The 20,171-nt window shown below is 42.1% G+C and overlaps 1 protein-coding gene across 1 annotated transcript in view; it reads right to left on the reverse strand.

Annotated features, from left to right (window-relative positions):
- The window catches only part of HCRTR2 (hypocretin receptor 2), a 61,193-nt gene that overhangs the window by 23,104 nt on the left and 17,918 nt on the right, over positions 1–20,171 (reverse strand). Inside the window, exons 2-3 of the mRNA XM_034767019.1 lie at positions 5,274–5,452; positions 3,504–3,747 (exon numbers count right to left, since the gene is read on the reverse strand). Of these exons, the coding sequence (XP_034622910.1) occupies positions 3,504–3,747; positions 5,274–5,452 (423 nt within the window). The remainder of the gene's footprint in view (positions 1–3,503; positions 3,748–5,273; positions 5,453–20,171) is intronic.

A 20,171-nucleotide genomic window follows, 5' to 3' on the forward strand; every position in this document is an offset into this window, starting at 1 on the left:
ATCGCATAAGAAATAAAGATAGCAACTTCCCCTCACCCCAAACCTGAAAACAACTATCAGAAATTATTCGACACAAACCAAACCTTGTTCTATGCACAAGTACCAGCCATTGTCAAGTCCCTTCCTACCTTTCTCCAAGCCTATGAAATGTGGCAGGCTTTGGAACATACCACGGAGGTCAGCAGATTCTGGATATTTTGGACCAAAGGAGGAAGTTAATTACATACTATGAGGCCCTTTTTGGAGAATGCTCTCCAGGCAGCTCCCTATCATTTCTACTGAGGGGGCTGCAGCTCACGGGTCTCTGTGGATTACATCTGCAGCGCAGCAGCCAGGCATGGGGTGAGAAGCAGTCTCTAGAGTAGGCTGCTCCCGAGCCATTTAGGGCCCTACAGATTAATATCAACACTTTACATTTCTCTTAGAAACCAACAGGCTGCCAGTGCAGATCCTGGAACACAGAATTACGTGCTGCTGGCAAGATACCCTAGATAATTATTGAGCTGCTGCATTTTTTTTTATCATTTTCTATTTCTGGGTTGATTTAACGTGTGGATCTAAACTTGAAGAGCCAAAGTCATGGATTATGATAGTCAGGTCTGCAATTATAAGCAACAATTAGGATCTCCAGGGGAGATGAATATTTCCAAAAATGTCCTCAGATGGAGAAAGCTAGTAACAAACGACAAGCGTGCTCCCTCAGTTAAAAGTGCTGGTATCATTCATGCCACATCTGCTGACGTTTCCCTCCTCCTATGAAACTCACTGCAGTTTTATCTGGATTGAGCCAGCCAGCTCTCATCTCTGCCCCTCTGGCAAAGGAATTGAAGAGAAATGGCAGGGTTGGAAGAGATAGAGAACTGGAGTTGGTATCATCAACATACTGAAAACACCATGGCCCTCCAATGGCCCTGCATACACGAGAGAGGGGGACCACTGAATTAATTTTGATGGAATGAATGGGCCCAAAGAGTCAGAGGTGTTAACTTGACCCTGCCACTGTCCAACATTAAACAGTTTCAAACAAGGTGCAGGATTTGGTATACAGAGACCTCAGTCTGCTTAGTACCATGGCAAACATTAAATGTAAAGTGTTGAATAAGGCTTTTATTTTAGCAGTGCCCCTTGTTCCCTCTTCCCTTTAGCTGTAGAAAATGTTCATAAGGAACATGAAACACCTCCACCTCTATCTGAGAGTCTTTGGTGTTAAAGATGGTAACAACTGTCCTTGTGGGGGAAAGGGAAGAAGTTAGTTGAGATGCGCTGGAGCTGTCATTGCTGTTGTTGCTAAAATCCCATCCTGACTTGGCCAACTTATAACAGTATTGTGTTATTTAGGGCATTGCTTCTAGGCATCTTTTTGGTCACAGGATTACAGCAGTGTTGCACAATATGCAGTCTTGGCCAACTAAACTACACACTTCCCAGCCAGAATGCAGAGAGGGGAAGGAAAGAGAAGAAATAAGGTGGGGAAGGAAATGGACACACAAGGGGGAAGGATGACAAAATCCTGCATTCCAGGTGGCGGTTGGGATTTAGCTGGAGCCAGTGGAGGTCATGATGTCATCTGGGTCTCTCTCTTTGGCCTGGTCTAGTTAGGACATTTTTCAGAATTAGGACAATAAAGGTTCAACTATGTTACATGGGTCCCAGGAGATGGTGGGGGTGGCAGCCATAATGGTAAAGCTTGCTATTCTAGTTTACTTGTCCTTCAGCCAATAGTTGCTATTAAACAGCTTGTTATTCATCCACCAAAGTCTTTTTTTTTAGGACTCCAAAGGGAGTGATGGGTAGAATAGCCCCATATTATTTTGTCCACCAGTTAGGCCTAATTTCCTACATTCCAACTTTGGTTTATTAATTATCAGTTCCACATTTGGCTTACACTGGCATGATTTTAATACACTCCCTGGGTTATATTAAAAGACTTTTCTGTCTAGACCAGTGGTGAGCAACCTGCGACCCATCAGAATAAGCTGATTGATTGTGGGCCACAAAACATTTTGCTGACATTGACCATCTGCAGGCACGGCCCCCCACAATGGGAGCTGCGGGAAGTGGCGGCCAGCACATCCCTCCAGGTCACCACTTCCCACAGCTCCCATTGGCCAGGAATGGCGAACCGTGGCCTCTGGGAGCTGTAGGGGGCCATGCCTGCAGATGGTCAATGTCAGCAAAATGTCTTGTGCCCCACAATCAGCTTATCCTGATGGGCTGCATGCAGTCCGTGGGCTGCAGGTTGCCCACCGGTGGTCTAGTCTAATCCAGTCTTTGAGACATCCTTTTGTACCTTTTCCATTAACATTTATTGTTATAGGTTACTGTGATATCTTATGAATTGTTACACACTTTTTACAATTTGAGTTTACAATTAGGCTCAATTATTACACCAGGACCAAGATGGAACCTTCAAAACATCACATCAAAGAGCCCTCATCAGTTAAGGCCCAATGTTGCTTAAAGTAACCAATTACAATAATACATGAAAACACAATCTGATTACAATGTAACAAAACTGATCACAGTGATGGACGACTTTTTAAAAAAAATTACAACCTTGAGAGACAATCTGATTGTATTTTAATCTGACTTGAAGATGTTAACCAAGTTTATTTTAGCTATGTCTTGGCAATCCTGCCATTACTTTCCCAAGTGTGAATAATTGTATTATTATGGTAGTGACTGTATACAGTGTCAGAGTCTCAGTGCGCAACTCACATGCACTATTAGTGCTGGAATTATTTCAGGGCCCACCAGAGTTGAACCACAATAGTTCCAGGAAGTGGCCAGGACTAACTGCAACAGGAAGTTGGACTACATGAAAGTAGCCCAAATTCCAACACTGCTCAGTGCAAGAGTAATCTGGAAGGACTGATTTATACTTTTTGGATGCAATCATTTGTAATAGATCATATTTTCCAAATAACGTTAGTAATGCTGTCCAGGCCAAATTCCAAACTGTGGAATAAACTGCTTCCTATATTGCTGGCAGGTTTATAAATTCTGTAGTTGTATGCAATTTGAATTGTAATTCTGGGAGATTTCTGAGGAATTTATATAATGCAGACAACTGCAAAAGTCAGAATCCCAGGAAAATGGACCAACGGTCTATTCTCTGGAGATAAATTCTGCAGGCCTGATTTCTGCAGTCCTTGTACACTTCTACCTTCCTTTGATCAATAAGAGTTATATAAAGATAAGCATTACAGGATGGGAACATTTGTTCCAATGGGGAACATTAACATGGCCAAGACACAGAGAGCCTCTTATTGCACATCCATTTGAACTTGGCTTCCAATTTACTTTGAACATTAGCAAGGCAGAGGAAGATGGAATGTAACTGTTTCTAAAAACCAGTAGTTTCAAGAACCACCATATAATTAAGAAAGAGCTTAAAGCATTGCGATATGCGGATACAGCCCTACTGTATATTAACATGCCAAGCTATTTTCATTATCTCCTGGCAGTATAAGTTCCATTCTTATGATCAATAACACACTTACCTCCCCACTGCTCATCACAAACTGTGAATAAGATAGTTTTGTTAGCTAATCCTGGGAACATACTGCTGCACTCCATAACAATAGCCTGAGGAATCATTATAATGCAGGACACAATCCAGATAACGATAATGCTATTCCTTGCCCTCTTGGCTGTGCTTTTAAACATCAAAGGGTGACAAATTGCATACCAGCGATCCAAAGCGATGCAGCTAAGTGTTAGTACAGACACAGAGACTGACACAGTCTAAGGAAACAAGGAAACATTGTGTAAACTTTTCTGATTTTTAACCTTGAATACAATTTATATTTTCAACACCATCAGAAATCTATTTAGAGTTGATATCCCATGATCAGGGGCTGTTGGACAGTGATTCTTCCAAGAAAAACAAATCCCTTTTTATATCACTTGTCACAAAATTAATATAGGCCTGAGTCTGCCAGCCTAACTCATTTTCAGAAGTACATTAATCTGTGTGTAATCCCATTGGAATCAACAGGACAACTCACAGACCACTCAGTTTGAATAAGTGTGGCAGAATCAGGCCTCATAAGAATAAACTCATCTGTCTTATACTTTGAAAGCATTATTTGTAAAAGTGTATATTTTTGCAATATGAAAGTAAAGCTTTAAACCCACTAGCTACATCTTGCTTTGTAGGAGATATTATCTCGCTTGATGTGCTATGAACCTGTATCTTCATTGTGTCTTCCCAATTTTCACAAAGGCAATGGGCAATCACAGTCACATAAAAAATAATCCATTTGTAGTTGATAAAAATAGGATCATTGGATTTTTCCACTGGCTACAAACAATAAACAATTGCTCATTTTCTTCCGCTCAATACACTGGGTGACAGTTTCACGTCCTTTCTGCATTCAGTGGGGTCTTCCAAACCAGGTGCAGGCCAACAGTTAAAGTACCAACAACAATCTCATGTAGCAATGTTGTGGGCTCTGAAATAAGTTGGGCAATTTTGATTCTATGCAGTGGAGCAGAGGGCAACACATATCCATGGATCAATTCATGGTACTATTATACATGACCAATACTATGGCCCGTGCTGCACCCTTTGGAATGCTGTGTGCACTAGAGGGCTTGATTCTGATCTCAGTTACACCACTGTAAACCTAAATTTCCATTGAGTTACTTTGGATTTACACCAGTGAAAAGGACCAAAGATTTACCATACTGGAATGTCCCATTGGCCATTTAGTCTGATGAGAAAAGGAAGGCACAGTTGTTAATCACTTCACTGAAAAGGGCCTCAGAATTGATTTAACTTAATAATTGTGAATGGCAATAACTGATGCTTAACTGGGAGAGTATGAGCAATTTCCGCTGCCCATAGGGACGTTTGGCTATTTCTACATAGCACATAGTAAGGCGTATGGAATTCTGAACTCCACTTTCTAACTACAGAGGGCCAGATGCTCTGTCACCCGGCACCTTGGGTAGTCATTATGTCCATGCAAAGTGGGCACAAAATATCACTGTTCTGATATTTTAATATTTTATGTCCACTTTGCATTGATGTAAATGACTACACAAGGTGAAGAGAATCACAGAATCTGTCCCTGTGTGTTTATTGCCTAAAAAAAAGAGAAAAAATACTGAGAATAATATTTATTCAGCAAAGTATTTTATTTAATGTTATGTAGTTGGACATTGAAAGTGGAGTAGCTTTTAAATCACAATGTCACAAATCCCAATTAAGCAGATTCTACTATACTGTTCCTTTTTGACAACAACAGTGGTATGGAGAACAATACCTGTAAATAGGGGATCGCCTTGCAGAGGGTCTGCCCAAAGAACCAAGTTTCTGTGATATCCACTACTAACGTGGCTGGAAGACAAGTGATTGTGACAAGAACATCAGCCAGGGAGAGGTTTACTATGAAGTAGTTGGTAACTGTCCGCATGTGATGGTTCTTCCACACTGCAATACAAACTGAATTTGCAAAGAAGGGTTAGTATATTTGAAACAACATGTGGAAGGAACACTTCAATGGGACAACACTTTACAGGAGCAACTAGTAATCGGAGGATGCAGAAACATTTTCTGAAGGTTTTAAATATGTCAAATAAAATAAATATGTAGGGACAGTTAATTTTCATTTATAATGAACAGCCTGGAAGCATGGAGAAATAGCTAGAAACAAGGAGGAGCCAAAGTCACGTGACCAATCAATTCTCCACCGACTAGAATTTAGGAATTGTTGGTTTGATCTGTAGATCAGTTTATTTTATTTATGTTATTACAGGTACAACAGCATGCAGTAAATTTTATACAGTATAAGGCTCCCAGAAATTAGTTTGTTTTTCCTATTGATCCAAACTGTAAAGCTTTATAAACCAGGTAAATCACTCTGACTACATCTGAGTGCAGTAAATCAATAAATCAGTAAGCTAGCAAAATAAAAATTGAGGTTGTGGAAACCAGCTTGAGAAAAAATAGCTTTGTGTAATAACCTAGGACATAAAACCCTAAGAGACTGGGTTTCTGAATATTTTTGATTTCTCAAGTGTTAAAAAGATTTCCATTCCCTCTTTTAAAACTGACTCCTACAGTCCCCAATCCACCACCTCAACAATTTTACCACCACCGCAAATGTATTAATCCTTTGGTCACAGAATGTCCTTCTGTCTTGAGCAGAGATGGGTCATGTCTTCAAATCTCAAGCTGGATCCAAACTTTCCTTAATTTCAGGGATTCAGTGTTTGGTCCAATTTAGATATATTAGCTAGATGAGAAGTGCAGATCTGAATCTGAACTCTCCCAATAATCAAAGCAGGATTTCAAAGTTTTAGTCTGGAGACAGCTCTGGTCCTGAGCTCACTAAAACACACATTCAGACCTCAGGTTTAAGGAGAACACAGTCTTGAGTGAGAGTATTTTGTAATTTAAATTACAAAAATAAGTAAAAATAGTAGGGTTAAAAACAGTTGATCCATACTACCAATGTATTTGTGGTATCTGTAGCTGGTAACCATGAAGATTATGGCAAAGGAGATGCAACAGGTTACAGGGCAAATGCACACTATGCTCTCTCATGAGCCTTATTCACACTAAAGAAATTATGCAAATTTATAAGATTGTTGCTGACACCACTTTAGATTAACTGGTGTTAACACCGAGGCTCAAGGTATTGTAGGTCAGTGGTTCTCAATCAGGAATCTGGGGCCGCCTGGAGGGCTGCAAGCAGGTTTCAGAGGGTCCTCCAAGCATGGCCAGTGTTAGACACGCTGGGGCCCAGGGCAGAAAGCCAAAGTCCCACCAGATGGGGCTGAAGCCTGGGGCTCTGAGCCCTGCCACCCGGGACTGAAGCCAAACCCTGAGCAACATAGCTTCACGGGAGCCCTGTGGCATGGGGTACCAGGCAATTGCCCTGCTTATCCCCTAACGCCGGCCCTGGCTTTTATATGCAGAAAACCAGTTGTTGTGGCACAGGTGGGCCAGGGAGTTTTATAGCATGTTGGGGGGAGGAGGAGGGCTCAGAAAGAAAAAGATTGTGAACCTCTGCTCCAGGCTATATGAATTTTACTTTCGTTTTGTTATTTCCCTTAAACAAAAATAGAAGTAACCCAGCAAAGTGGGGAGAAATTGCACTCTACAAGGGCCGAATTTCTGACAAATTGATTAGTAGTTGTTTGTCTATTTGTCTGTCTTGTCTTTTTAACCTGTAAGTTCTTTGGGCAAAGATCCTCTTCCTTTCTATGTTTGTGTGGTGTCTAGCCTGATGAGACCCTGACTGGAGCCTTCAGGCATTACCATAATAATTAACAAGATCCCCAACAACCTACCCTTGTAAATGTGCAAAGGAAACTAGTATGTCTGACAGGAGGTTGTAATGAAAAGCCTCTGGAAAAATATATATATTACATCTACATAGCAATACACTAAACTGGTGTCTGTTCTAAATGCTGCCATTGCCCACCTGCTCAAGTGTATGATGATGTTCTCTGTTAGATGTGCCCCAGAGAAGAGTAAGTCTGGACACATATACCCTCCAGGATTTTGCTTGTGAGAGTTACATTAACTGGACCCTGCTATTTGGAGGAGAAGACTGATCCCAGCACATTAATCTGAGCACTGGGATTCTAGATTACTTCTTACTGAATTTGACTGCTTTAATAAGTGTATCAGGTACACTGCCTCCCCCCATTCTTGGTATCTGCCATGCCCAAGGTCTTCAAGGAGTGCTGGGTAGAGTCTCCAGCCATCTTACAGCTTCAGTGCGGCTACCAGGAAAGAGCCTCTGCCTTACAGTCCAACAAATATTTGTCTGGGGAGGCGAAAAGGAATATCAGTATGCCACTGAACAGGCTCTAACCAATAGATAGGGGAACTTCTTCCCACTTCCACTGCAGCCAGATCTACAAGGAGACTGGGGCACTGAGCACCCATATAATCCTCAAAGTAGTATGCTAGGGAAGTGAAGCCCTTGGAAACTTCAAAGCTAGAATGGTATGAATTAGGTAATGCTATCTGACCTTACTGCAGTGTACAGCTGGCTGTACAGCTGAGAGGGTATATCTTTGTCACCCCTCCCAATTGGGGAGTGGGGTGGGGAAAGCAGTGGCTTCTGTCCCCGAGGATTCTGGAGTTGGAAGAGAATGGATCTTACTCTGTAGCAACCCCAAAGTACAAGACAGACAAAGTGACCATCCGGCCTCCCTGAAGCCTCTGGGAGAGCAATCTCTAGGTAGGGGCACAGAGCACCAAGCCACATAGTACGAAGATGAAAGGAATATGAGGCCTGTAGATGAGTGAAGATTTGGAAGAGTCCTGTTTGGGGAGACGGGGGCACCAGCTATGCAATAAGAATCCATCCAATTCTACCAAACTTGTTTGGACTTTGGCTGATGATGATCAAGGATCCTAGAAATCTATTTGCCATAGGAAAACATGGAATTTGCATTTTTACAGAGAATCTTTCATTTTTACATTTTGTGAAACAATAAAAACATATATTGACTATTCACTAAATTTTACTGGAATTTACATTTATTCAATGCGTGCAACCTCCTCTTGAGGTTGATTTTTGAATGTGCTTTAAATTTACAGTGGAGCCTCATTTATTCAATCGAATTAGGACCAGGATCAGATCTGCTAATCAAAATTGGGATAATCTATCCCTTATTTTAAGATGTGAAGGGAGGTGTGTGTGGGGGGGTTAGTACGCAGGCAGCAGGTGGTTTGGTTAATACGGAAAGCAGGATAATGGAAGCTCAGATAAATGGGGTTCTACTGTATATCAATAAAACATTCTCTTCAACTTATACCTATTGTGACAGACCCAGACCACTGGGGTAAAGGAGTCTGGTAGAGGGCAAATATACTGGTCACTGGATGAGTAGTTTTCTGTTCCCTGAGTGACCAGAGCAGGGGCTGCACTAGAGTAATCAGGAACCTGCTAGAACCAGTTAAGGCAGGCAGGCTAATTAGGACACCTGGAGTCAATTAAGAAGAAGCTGCTAGAATCAATTAAGGCAGGCTAATCAGGGCACCGGGGCTTTAAAATGGAGCCACTTCAGTTTGTGGTGTGAGGAGCTGGGAGCAAGAGGTGCAAGGAGCTGAGAGGGTGTACTGCTGGAGGACTGAGGAGCACAAGTGTTACTTGACACCAGGAGGAAGGTCCGGTGGTGAGACTAAGGAAGGTGTTTGGAGGAGGCCATGGGGAAGTAGCCTAGGGAGTTGTAGCTGTCATGCAGCTGTTACAGGAGGTACTATAGACAGCTGCAGTCCACAGGGCCCTGGGCTGGAACCCGGAGTAGAGGGTGGGCCCGGGTTCCCCCCAAACCTCCTAGTTGACCTGGAGTGTGGGTTCTTCCAGAGGGGAAGGTCTCTGGGCTGTTCCCCAACCCATATGGTGAATCTCTGAGGCAAGAAAATCTGCCAATAAGCGCAGGACCCACCAAGATAAAGGAGGAACTTTGTCACACTATAGATACTCTGGCCAGGGAAACTAAAGTTAAGCATTTCATTTTAATTGCAGAAAAACATGGACTTTTTATGGGGTTTTTTTAATCAGATAATTTAGAGTTTTTTATCATGCAAAACTAGGATCCCTGATGATGATTGAAACAATAAAAGGATCCCTGAACAAACCATGATTTAATGTTATATACAAGCCTTTCAAACAGCCCTAGACATATTGCAGTGTAAAAGAAAAAGTTGAGAGAGACAGAGAAAGTGGAGAGGGAAGAGAGTTTCAGATGGGGGAAAAAAGACAAGAGGAGATGAGATTCAAAAAGGAGAGAAAAAAGGTAGGAAAAGGAATAAGTAAATGAGAGAAGTTCCCTTTGAAACCACAATCCTACCCAATCTGTAAACATCTCAGTGCTACTCCACTCGAATCTCCCTTGCAATTTTTTTTTGCTCTGTTTTAGTTTTGATTTTACAAAAAGAAACAAGATCTAAAAGGAACTCAATTCAAAGTGACTGCTGTTCTTATCTTTGCCACATCGTGTCAGTAAAAGCTTGGAAACTATAATGAGTTACCATGCTGTGCCCTGTTTAGAAGATGCGCTGTAGCTCTATCAAATGAATCCATCATAAGACTGTTTTGAAGAGGGTTGATTGCACTGAGTTTGAAGTTTGGTAAGGAGATACATTGTGGATTCCAGCCATAATTCACACAGAATGCAAAAAACTTCACTGTCTTCAAGGGGAGCACAATGAAGGGAAATAGATTACTCGGGATGAATGCAAATTTTGCCAGAAAATATTTATGAGTACAGAGAAAATGGCTTACAGGGAAATCTCATGAGGGATTTGACTAGAATTTACAAGTGCACAACAAATCCATCTCAAAGATTAAATTTGAGAAAGATAGTCTGAAGTCCATATTGTGTGAGTAAAAAAGGCTTCAGATACTTCATTACATTCTATTACAAAATCTCAGATGTGACAGTAAAGTGGGGCTTTTAGATCCTGTGTTCTACCACAAGAGATGTGCTCCCAGAAGTTTTAAATGTCCTGGGATATTTTAATGATAGTTGTGCAGTGCTACATACTTGATTACTGTAGTACATTGTATATGAAGTTGAATTTGAAAACAAAATGAAGACTCCAGGCTAACGTAAAAGGCAGCTGCCTGCTCCGCCAAGGTTTAGACTGCTATCATTACACAGAGTACGGGCTATAGTTCCTCCATTGACTTCTACTATGCTTCTGCTGTTAGTGGGTGATCTAGACACTAATCCTAAACCAGTTCAGTAACACTTCAGAAGGGTCCAGCTAACCTCTCATTCAATGTGTTTCCTTCCAATTTGACCTCTAAACCCAAATAAAACCATAACCGCTTTGGCATATTTTTTACCAGAATTGCCACAGTTTATATAATGAAAGGTGCAGTGCTGAGTTATTTTGTTGACCGATGCGATGTACAAATCTGGATACATACAAAGAATTATTATTTTCTTCTTTCTTTATCACATGCTTCCTTTACTTCCTCCTATCCAATTTATTCAGTGACATCACATTCACTGGTTGAGATTTTACAATAAACTCCCATGGAAGTGATTCTGATGTGGCATCTCCAAATGTATCCGTTAGGAAGAAAAGAGGAAAAGCTTCAATTTTACACACGTACATTTTGATAATCAGCAACAATGGGATAAATGCATTCTGTTAGAGGAAGAATGCTTTTAGTGATACATTACCACCACACCACTTCCTGGTGCTCTACTCTAGGGACCCCTTGTAAGTTTCATGGCTTAGTAATTTTCTAGCTCAAGCTTGTTCTGCTTGTGAGAGCTAACAAATCACATCACAAGGTGGCATGGCTGCAGTCTAGGCAATGCTTAATTAAAAAACAACCCACAAGCTTTAATAATGGTCACACTTAACTGGTCATCTGCTGTAGTAACTAAATAACACTATGTCAATATTTGCAGGATATAGAGAACACTGCTAATACCCAAGTAATATTACCTATGAAAGATTATTTGGAAAGATTGTATCATTACCTAAAATCATTTTAAGTGTTGTTAGTGCATATATCTCATACATATAGTATTTTACCACCTTTTTTGAAAGCTATAGTATGATTTTTCAGATTCTTACACAACTCTATATATTGTGTGCAAATATTTATATAAAAACAGCTCAGCATAAATCGGGATACATTTTTTAAAAAGTCTATAATATTGTGCCCATTATACACTGTGGGCATAATTATAGGTGCAAATGATTGTTTTTAGACAGCACAAGTTAGCTAGCTGTCTAAATGAAACAAAGTGTTTCTGAAATTGATTACAAAAACAAAATGAGATTTTTGGATTGAGGCCCCTTCCATAGTTTCACCTATGTTTATTTATCTAAAAAAGAGTATTCAAAAGGCAGTTAATTAGTGGGTTGTTTTAAGGAAAGAACCCTTTCCATTCATTGTAATAAGAATCAGTGACTATGAAATGCTTCTTGCTGGTACAAAATTATAAAGGAAAAAATAGCATTCAATCGAGAACCATAGCTCAAACCTCAAAACAGACCAAAGCTGTGTTTATTCACAAACATTTGCTGAACCATAAAAATTATAAGTTTTTGCATTTCCTGATGTGGGTTGGGGTGATAGTAGAATGTCACTCTCACCATTTATCAAAACAAGTTGAATCAAGAAGCACTAGAAACACTACAAGAAAGTCTTCTCCAATGAGATTTCCATATGAACATTTTGGTAGTTTTACTAACAAATTTTCTATGCTTAGCCAAAGTGAACATCCAAATTTTGAGGTATGCTCATCATCATCTTTAGGTTAACTTTGCAAAATGTCTTTTTTTTCCCCCCAATGAAATCATCAGATATACAGAAAGTGCTACAACGTAAAAAACATTCATGTTCCTGTAGTAGAATGTATGAAGACAGAGAAAGAGAGAGAGAGAGTGAGAGAGAGAAAGAGCGCATGAGACACACCCACACATTACCAAGCTTTAAAATGCTCTTATATTCTCTTCTAAAAATAATTTCTATGGCCTTTTCATCCCATACAATGACACAACAGGAAAAAAAAACAAAAGTTACATGTGGAGGGAGCAAAAGTTACAGGAGGAGAGAGAAAAATTGTTCTTATCAACCTTTGAGGATAGGAAACAAAGCAATTGGCTTTAATTGCAGCAAGGGAGGTTAAGGTTGGACATTAGGAAAAACTTCCTAATTGTCAGGGTGGTTAAGCACTGGAATAAATTGCCTAGGGAGGTTGTGGAATCTCCATCATTGGAGATTTTTAAGAGCAAGTTAGACAAACCCCTGGTCTAGATAATACTCAACCCTGCCATGAGTGCAGGGGACTGGACTAAATAATCTCTTGAGGTCCCTTCCAGTCCTATGATTCTATGTTTTAAGATGCAAAGTGTTATAAAGTACAACAAAAATTATGTGATGTTGTCATAACTATAAAGGGAAGGGTAACAGCTGTCCTGTGTACAGTACTATAAAATCCCTCCTGGCCAGAGACTCCAAAATCCTTTTCCCTGTAAAGGGTTAAGAAGCTCAGGTAACCTGGCTGGCATCTGACCTAAAGGACCAATAAGGGGACAAGATACTTTCAAATCTTGGGGAGGGGGGAAGGCTTTTGTTTGTGCTTTTTGTTTTGGGAGGGCGTTCGCTCTCGGGATTGAGAGGGACCAGACATCAATCCAGGTTCTCCACATCTTTCTAAACAAGTCTCTCCTATTTCAAACTTGTAAGTAAATAGCCAGGCAAGGCGTGTTAGTTTTCCTTTGTTTTCTCAACTTGTAAATATACCTTTTACTAGAGTGTTTATCTTTGTTTGCTGTACTTTGAACCCAAGACTAGAGGGAAGTCCTCTGAGCTCTTTAAGTTTGATTACCCTGTAAGGTTAATTTCCATACTGATTTTACAGAGATTATTTTTACCTTTTTCTTTAATTAAAAGCCTTCTTTTTAAAGAACCTGATTGATTTCTCCTTGTTTTAAGATCCAAGGGGTTTGGATCTGTATTCACCAGGGAATTGGTGAAAGTTTCTCAAGGCTTCCCAGGGTGGGAATCCATTGGGAATGGTGGCAGCGGGACCAGAGCTAAGCTGGTAGTTAAGCTTAGAAGTTTTCATGCAGGCCCCTACATTTGTACCCTAAAGTTCAAAGTGGGGATACAGCCTTGACAGATGTTATGCTGCAATGGACCGTGACGATGTGCAGAAGCAGTTGTATATGGACTATAACACAACAAAAGTGGACTTAATGCTGGAAATAAGAGCAGTGTGGTCAGGGCCAAACTCCCGGTGATGCATGCTTTCATGCAAGTCAGGAAAGGAAGTAAAAGGATCACAAGTCACAGGGAGCCAATGAAACTGTAACCTGTCCCTTCTTTCCCAGTGCATCCTGGCTGTCTGCACAGAGATAATACTGCTGTGGTAACATTTGGCTCATGTTTTAAAGGCTAGAAACTTTAAAAAATGAAAGTTTAGATACTAGACATTTCTATGGTAAGGGACAGTCTATACGGCAAAGTTTGTGGCCACAGAATTGCAATATACAGAGGGCCGTTGGTCATGGTTAAAGATATTTGGTCCAATTCTGGTCCTTAACATTAGAAAATTCTGTTGAAGTGAGTTGTATTAGGTACCTGTGATGCTCCACGCAAGCCCTGCGCTTGGAGGAAAGCCAGAGAGTGCTAAGGCCTAACTGTTGATGAAATCCAGCTGGGAGAGGAGCTGGACAGGGTTTATAAAGAGTGAAGGTTGGCAGTAGAGGGGACTGCAGTGAAGTGATCCTGCGGTCACACTCCCTGATACAAGGGGGGAGAGTTGGATCCTGAAAAAGGCAGGGTAGGAAGCAGTCAGGTCTGAGAGGGACAGACCTGAATTGCGGGTTTGGATTGGAACCCAGTGTAGAGGGTAGGATTGGGTTCCCCTAGCAGCTGCTGCGGAAGTGCCACAGTCAGCACAGTAGAGATGGAGACTTCCTGGACTTTGAGGAAGGAGACTCTGATGAGACCCGGGAAGGGAAAGACAATTGTGACTTGATTGGAGGTTTAAGCCATGAAGGAGAGGTGCTGCAGCTCTGGACTAGCGGGAGAGCAGCTGCAGAACAAGTGCCTGGGGCAACAGGTTGACAACCACCAGAGAGGCACAAAGAGTGGCAAGCTAATTCCCCAGGTGAGCCATAAGGAGGCTCTTTGGAGCAGTGAGTAGTAGACCCCTTGACAGCTCCCCGCCTTCACTTGTCAGACAACCCACTGCTCACAATAAAAGGGAGGGTGGAGTGAGAATATATTAGGTAGCTTCACCATAGGACCAAATCTTTTGCACCGAAAATAAGCAACCACCGCTTTGCTCAATTTCCCTTGTCCCTCCTACATACACATGTGCATATGCAAAGGGCAATAGTAGACAGTGTGCACAAGTGTTTGATATAGTACTCACCATACTAGCCAAATGAATGTACTACAGCAGGAGCCTCACCCTCTGGCACCAGGAAATCCAGTTGAGACAGACACCACCTAGGATATGTCTACACAGCAATGTAAGTGCAGGCTTGAGCCTGGACTCAACCCTAACCCCCCTTGAGTCTACACACCAATTTTGTTAACCTAAGGCTTGAACCTAGGGTTCCAGGACCAGCAGGCCTGAAGGGTCCAAGATCATGATAAGCTGGGACCTAAGCCCTATTGCTTTCCTGTGTGCCACACGACCCCAGCTTGACTCCGGTCCTGGAAGTCTTGTATCCCAGAATTCCTTGGGGCAACTTCCTTAGTCCTCGCTGTGCTAACAATCTGTGGTACAGACTGTTGCACACTATTGCGAACAGCAGCAGCTCAGATCAGTGTTAGCCCATTGTCTGCTGAACACAGGTCTGCAAGCACACACTCGGAGAGCCTGCAGGGTTTTCAACTGAGACTGATCAGAAGAAACTTTTTGCAAAGAGAGCTGCTTCCTGGTCAAAAGAGCACAGCCTGATTTTGGTGCATGCTGCTCAGGTGCCAGAGAGCAGAGCCAGAACTAAGCAGCTGCCTTGCAGGGAGGGGGAGCAGCAGAGCTCCTAGCTCAGCATGGCCAGGCAAGGGTGGCCCCCCAGCACGCCAACTGCCCCCCCTCTCTGCTCTCTGGCCCCCCTGTCTTCCCTGGGGCTGCATGTGCAGGGGTTCCAGCGCAGCATGCAATGTCATAGTGACAAGTGGGAACCATCCCCAAAACCTCCTGTGGTGGCGGCTCCAGGTCCTCCTTACTGCTATACAGAGCTTGCCCAGACCATGGAATAAAGCTGACAGGCAGGAGGTGGCTCCCAGCTTCCAGGATGTTGGTGATCATCCCTCCCCCGGCCATGCTGAGCCAGGAGCTCTGCCACTTCCTCTCCCTGCGGGGCAGCCACTTGATCCCCACTCCAATCTGTGTCCCTTGCTCCTGGGCTGCCCGGGACTGTGTGCGCAGAGGTGTCTGGGCAAAACTTCCCCACAACCTCCTGGGGATTCCTTATCCCTGCCTGCCACAGTGCAGGGATAATGGCTCTTTGGGGGGCACTGGCATACACTGCACCCCAAGCCCTGGGGATGCACGTCACTGCTCTGCAGCCAGTAACAGCCACCCTGGGGAGTGTGCGTTTTTCCTCTGAAACTTACATCTTATGTCATGCTTCAAAACGGACAGACAACAACAAATAAAAAAACAGCCAAACAAAAACTCCTTCATTGAACATCCCATTTTAAAAATGAAGAATTGAAAAGGTTCATTTTAATAGTTTAACAGCCCTGGAGACTAATGTCCTGATTGTCCTCAGAACAGGTGCACACAGGCATCTTTCTGCCAATGTGACTCAACCTAGAGGTGGAGATCCCAATTCTCAGATTAGATCAGTGGCGATCAGAGGGAACAGTGAACCATGGCCACTGGGAGCTGTGGGCAACCATGCCTGAGGACAGTCAATGTAAACACTGTCTCGTGGCCTGCCAGCGGATTACCCTGATGGGCCATGTGCTGCCCACGGGTCGCAGGTTGCCTACCACTGGATTAGATGGTAATTTGGTGTAAAGCCTTCTCAAACCGCAGTCGTTCTACTGAGACAGCCAGCAATGGAGCTAATTATGCAGTTTATGTTCTCATGTTCTCCTTATGGACACGAGTCCCATCAATAGCACTGTCATAGTTAGGAAGCAGGTGGACAGCAGAGTTTTCCCACAGTGCACCATGCTCCTAGGGGTAGAGTGTAAACATTGGTGGGAGGCAGGGCCGGCTCCAGGCACCAGCTTAACAAGCAGGTGCTTGGGGCGGCCAAGGGAGAGGGGCGGCACCTGCGGCAATTCAGGGTCGGCAGGTCACTCACTCCCTCTAGGAGTGAAGGATCTGCCGCTGAACTACCGCTGCCGATCGCAGCTTTTTTTTTTTCCAATTGCCGCCACCGATCGCGGCTTTTTTTTTTTTTTTTTTTTTTTTGCTTAGGGCAGCAGAAATGCTGGAGCCGGCCCTGGTGGGAGGCGCTGGGTACTTTGGGATATGTTTACTTTGACTTAGGTCTGTGCACTGCAGTGTGGATGCCAGAGCCCTAGGTTTGAGCATGGGTCAGAAAATCCTTTACCTAGGATTAATATGCAATGTAGATACTCAAGCCCAGGGTTCCCTGACACAGGTCAGCTGACTCGAGTCCCACTAAGCTGAGGCTTACATTGCTGTGTAAACATACAGCTAGTTACGCCACTCCATGACTTATCCATGAACTTAAAATTGATGAAACATGTAGTCCAATTTATGTATGTCAAGAAGTACAAATAATTAAAAATAAAGGCATGTTTAAGTAAAGGTACCCCAAAATACCTTGGGGCAGTAATAACAAGATTGTTATATCTGGAGCTGGTGCCAGCGACAGATATTACAAAAGCTCATTTTACAAAATTTGACCATCTCATTCAAAGCAATATAAAAGAAATACTGTGTGCTAATTAAACAGGGCATCCTCACAGCCAAATGGCACACAGATATTTGCAAATTCACTGATTCCAAGGCCAGAAGGTACCATTGTAATCATCTAATGCAGAAGTAGACAACCTATGGCATGTGTGCCGAAGGCAGAACGCGAGCTGATTTTCGTGGCACTCTCACTGCCCGGGTCCTGGCCACCGGTCCAGGGGGCTCTGCATTTTAATTTACTTTTAAATGAAGCTTCTTAAACATTTAAAAAAACTTATTTACTTTACATACAACAATAGTTTAGTTATATATTATAGACTTATAGAAAGAGACCTTCTAAAAACATTAAAATGTATTACTGACACGTGAAACCTTAAATCAGAGTGAATAAATTTCAGACCACGTCTGAAAGGTTGCCGACCCCTGATCTAGTGTGACCTACTGTATAACACACACCAGAGAACTTCCCCCAAATAGTTCCTAGAGCAGATCTTTTACAAAAATATCCAACCTAGATTTAAAAACAGTCAGTGATGGAGAATCCACCACAACCCATGGTAAATTTGTTTCAATGGTTAATTACTGTCTCTGTTAAAAATGTATGCCTTATTTTCAGCCTGAATTTGTGTAGCTTCTACTTCAGTCATTGGATCAGGTTATACCTTTCTCTATTAGCCTGACAAGCCCATTATTAAATATTTGTTCCCTCTGTGGGTACTTATAGACTAATCAAGTTACTTCTTAATCTTCTCTTCGTTATGCAAAATAGATTGAGCTCTTTGAGTCTATCACAGTAAAACACGTTTTCTAATCTTTTAATCATTCCCATGACTCTTCTTTAAACCCTATCCAGTTTGAACTGTGGAACACTAGAACTGGACAAAGTATCCCAGTAGCTACCACACCATTGCCAAATACAGACATAAATAGATCTCTCTAGTCCGCCTCAAAATTCCCCGGTTTTTGCATTCCAAGATCACATTTGCTCTTTTGGCCACAGCATCACACCGAGAGCTCATTATCCAACACAACCCCTAAATTTTTTTCAGAATCCCTGCTTCCCAGGTATAGCCCCCCAACCTGTTTATGGCTTATATTCTTTGGAGTCCAGTGGCACCTTAAAGACTAACAGATTTATTTGGGCATAAGCTTCATGGGTAAAAACCCACTTCTTCAGATGCATGGAGTAAAAATGACAGATATAAGCATAAATCTATATTGGCACATGAAGAGAAGGGAGTTACCTTACAAGCGGAGAACTAGTGTTGAAGGCCAATTCAGTCAGGGTGGATGTGGTCCATTCCCAATAATTGATGAGGAGGTGTCAATACCAAGAGAGGAAAAAATGCTTTTGTAGTGAGCCAGCCACTCCCAATCTCTAGTCAAGCCCAAATTGATGGTGTTAAGTTTTCAAATGAATTGTAGCTCTGCAGTTTCTCTTTGAAGTCTGTTTTTGAGGGTTTTTTTTGTTGAAGAATGGCTACTTTTAAATCTGTTATTGAATGTCCAGGGAGATTGAAGTGTTCTCCTACTGGCTTTTGTATGTTACCATACCTGATGTCTGATTTGTGTCCATTTATCCTTTTACATAAAAACTGTCCAGTTTGCTTATGAATATGATGTAACTGGAATATGCTTTATGCAAAAGGTCTCGTGTAAGGTATCATTACAAAGTTTATAACCTACTGAGTGTGTTCATCCTACTTGTTTGAATGTATTATTCTATGTCTGGAGTTAGGAGAATAAGATATAAACTTGTATTACTGATGTAAACATATTATGTGGAAGCCATTAAGGGTGCTTCAGAATCAATGAACTATAAATGGCTCTGTTTACAGACCTTCCTGTGTACGTATGGGCCAGCACAGAAAGAATGGAGGCTGGTTTCTCACAGGACATGTGACCATGTCACCTGATACTGGCATCCATCTTAATCCTTGTACTTTTCCAGTCAGAGGGAGTGGTGGGTGCCAAGCACAGACAAAGGACTTGTGCAAAAGCTATAAAAAGGGAGTGAAGCAGGACAAAGGGCTGCCAGTCATGAGAAAACCCCTGATTACCACCTGAGATGTCTGCTGGAACTAACAAGGACTGTACCAGGGGAAAGGATTGGGCCTAGACTAGGAAGGAGTCTAGTCTGTAAAAAAAGCTTATTGGAACATCTCTGAGGGTGAGATATTACCTGTAATCAGTTTCTTAATGTATTAGGCTTAAACTTGCATGTTTTTTGTTTTATTTTCCTTGGTGCCTTACTTTGTTCTGTCTGTTATTACTTGAAACCACTTACATCCTATTTTTTATACTTTTGTTTATTAATAAGCACAGAATAAGTGATTAAACCTGGGGGAGCAAACAGTTGTGCATCTCTCTCTATCAGTGTAATAGAGGGTGGACAATTTATGAATTTACCCTGTATAAACTTTATACAGAGTAAAAGAGTTTTATCTGGGGTTTGGATCCCATTGGGAACTGGGTGTCTGGGTACTGGAGACAGGTAAACTGCTGAGCTGTTTTCAGTTTAGTCTGCAGCTTTGGGGGCGTGGACAGCTGGGTCTGTGTTGCAGCAGACTAGTGTGTCTGGCTCAATAAGACAGGGTTCTGGAAGTCCCAAGCTGGCAGAGTAAATGGGCTCAGAGGTAATTTCAGCACATCAGGTAACAGTCCCAAGGGTCTCTGTGACTGAACCCGTCACACTGTGTTTTTATTGATTTTCAAAAAGAAACAGACAATGAAAAGTACAAAAAGGTAAGTATCTTACAGCCTGTATGTCTCCAAATATTGCATGTTTCACAGGCTCTCTAACAGAA

The sequence above is a fragment of the Trachemys scripta genome, chromosome 3 (genome assembly GCF_013100865.1).
Source record: "Trachemys scripta elegans isolate TJP31775 chromosome 3, CAS_Tse_1.0, whole genome shotgun sequence".
Lineage (NCBI taxonomy): Eukaryota > Metazoa > Chordata > Testudines > Emydidae > Trachemys > Trachemys scripta.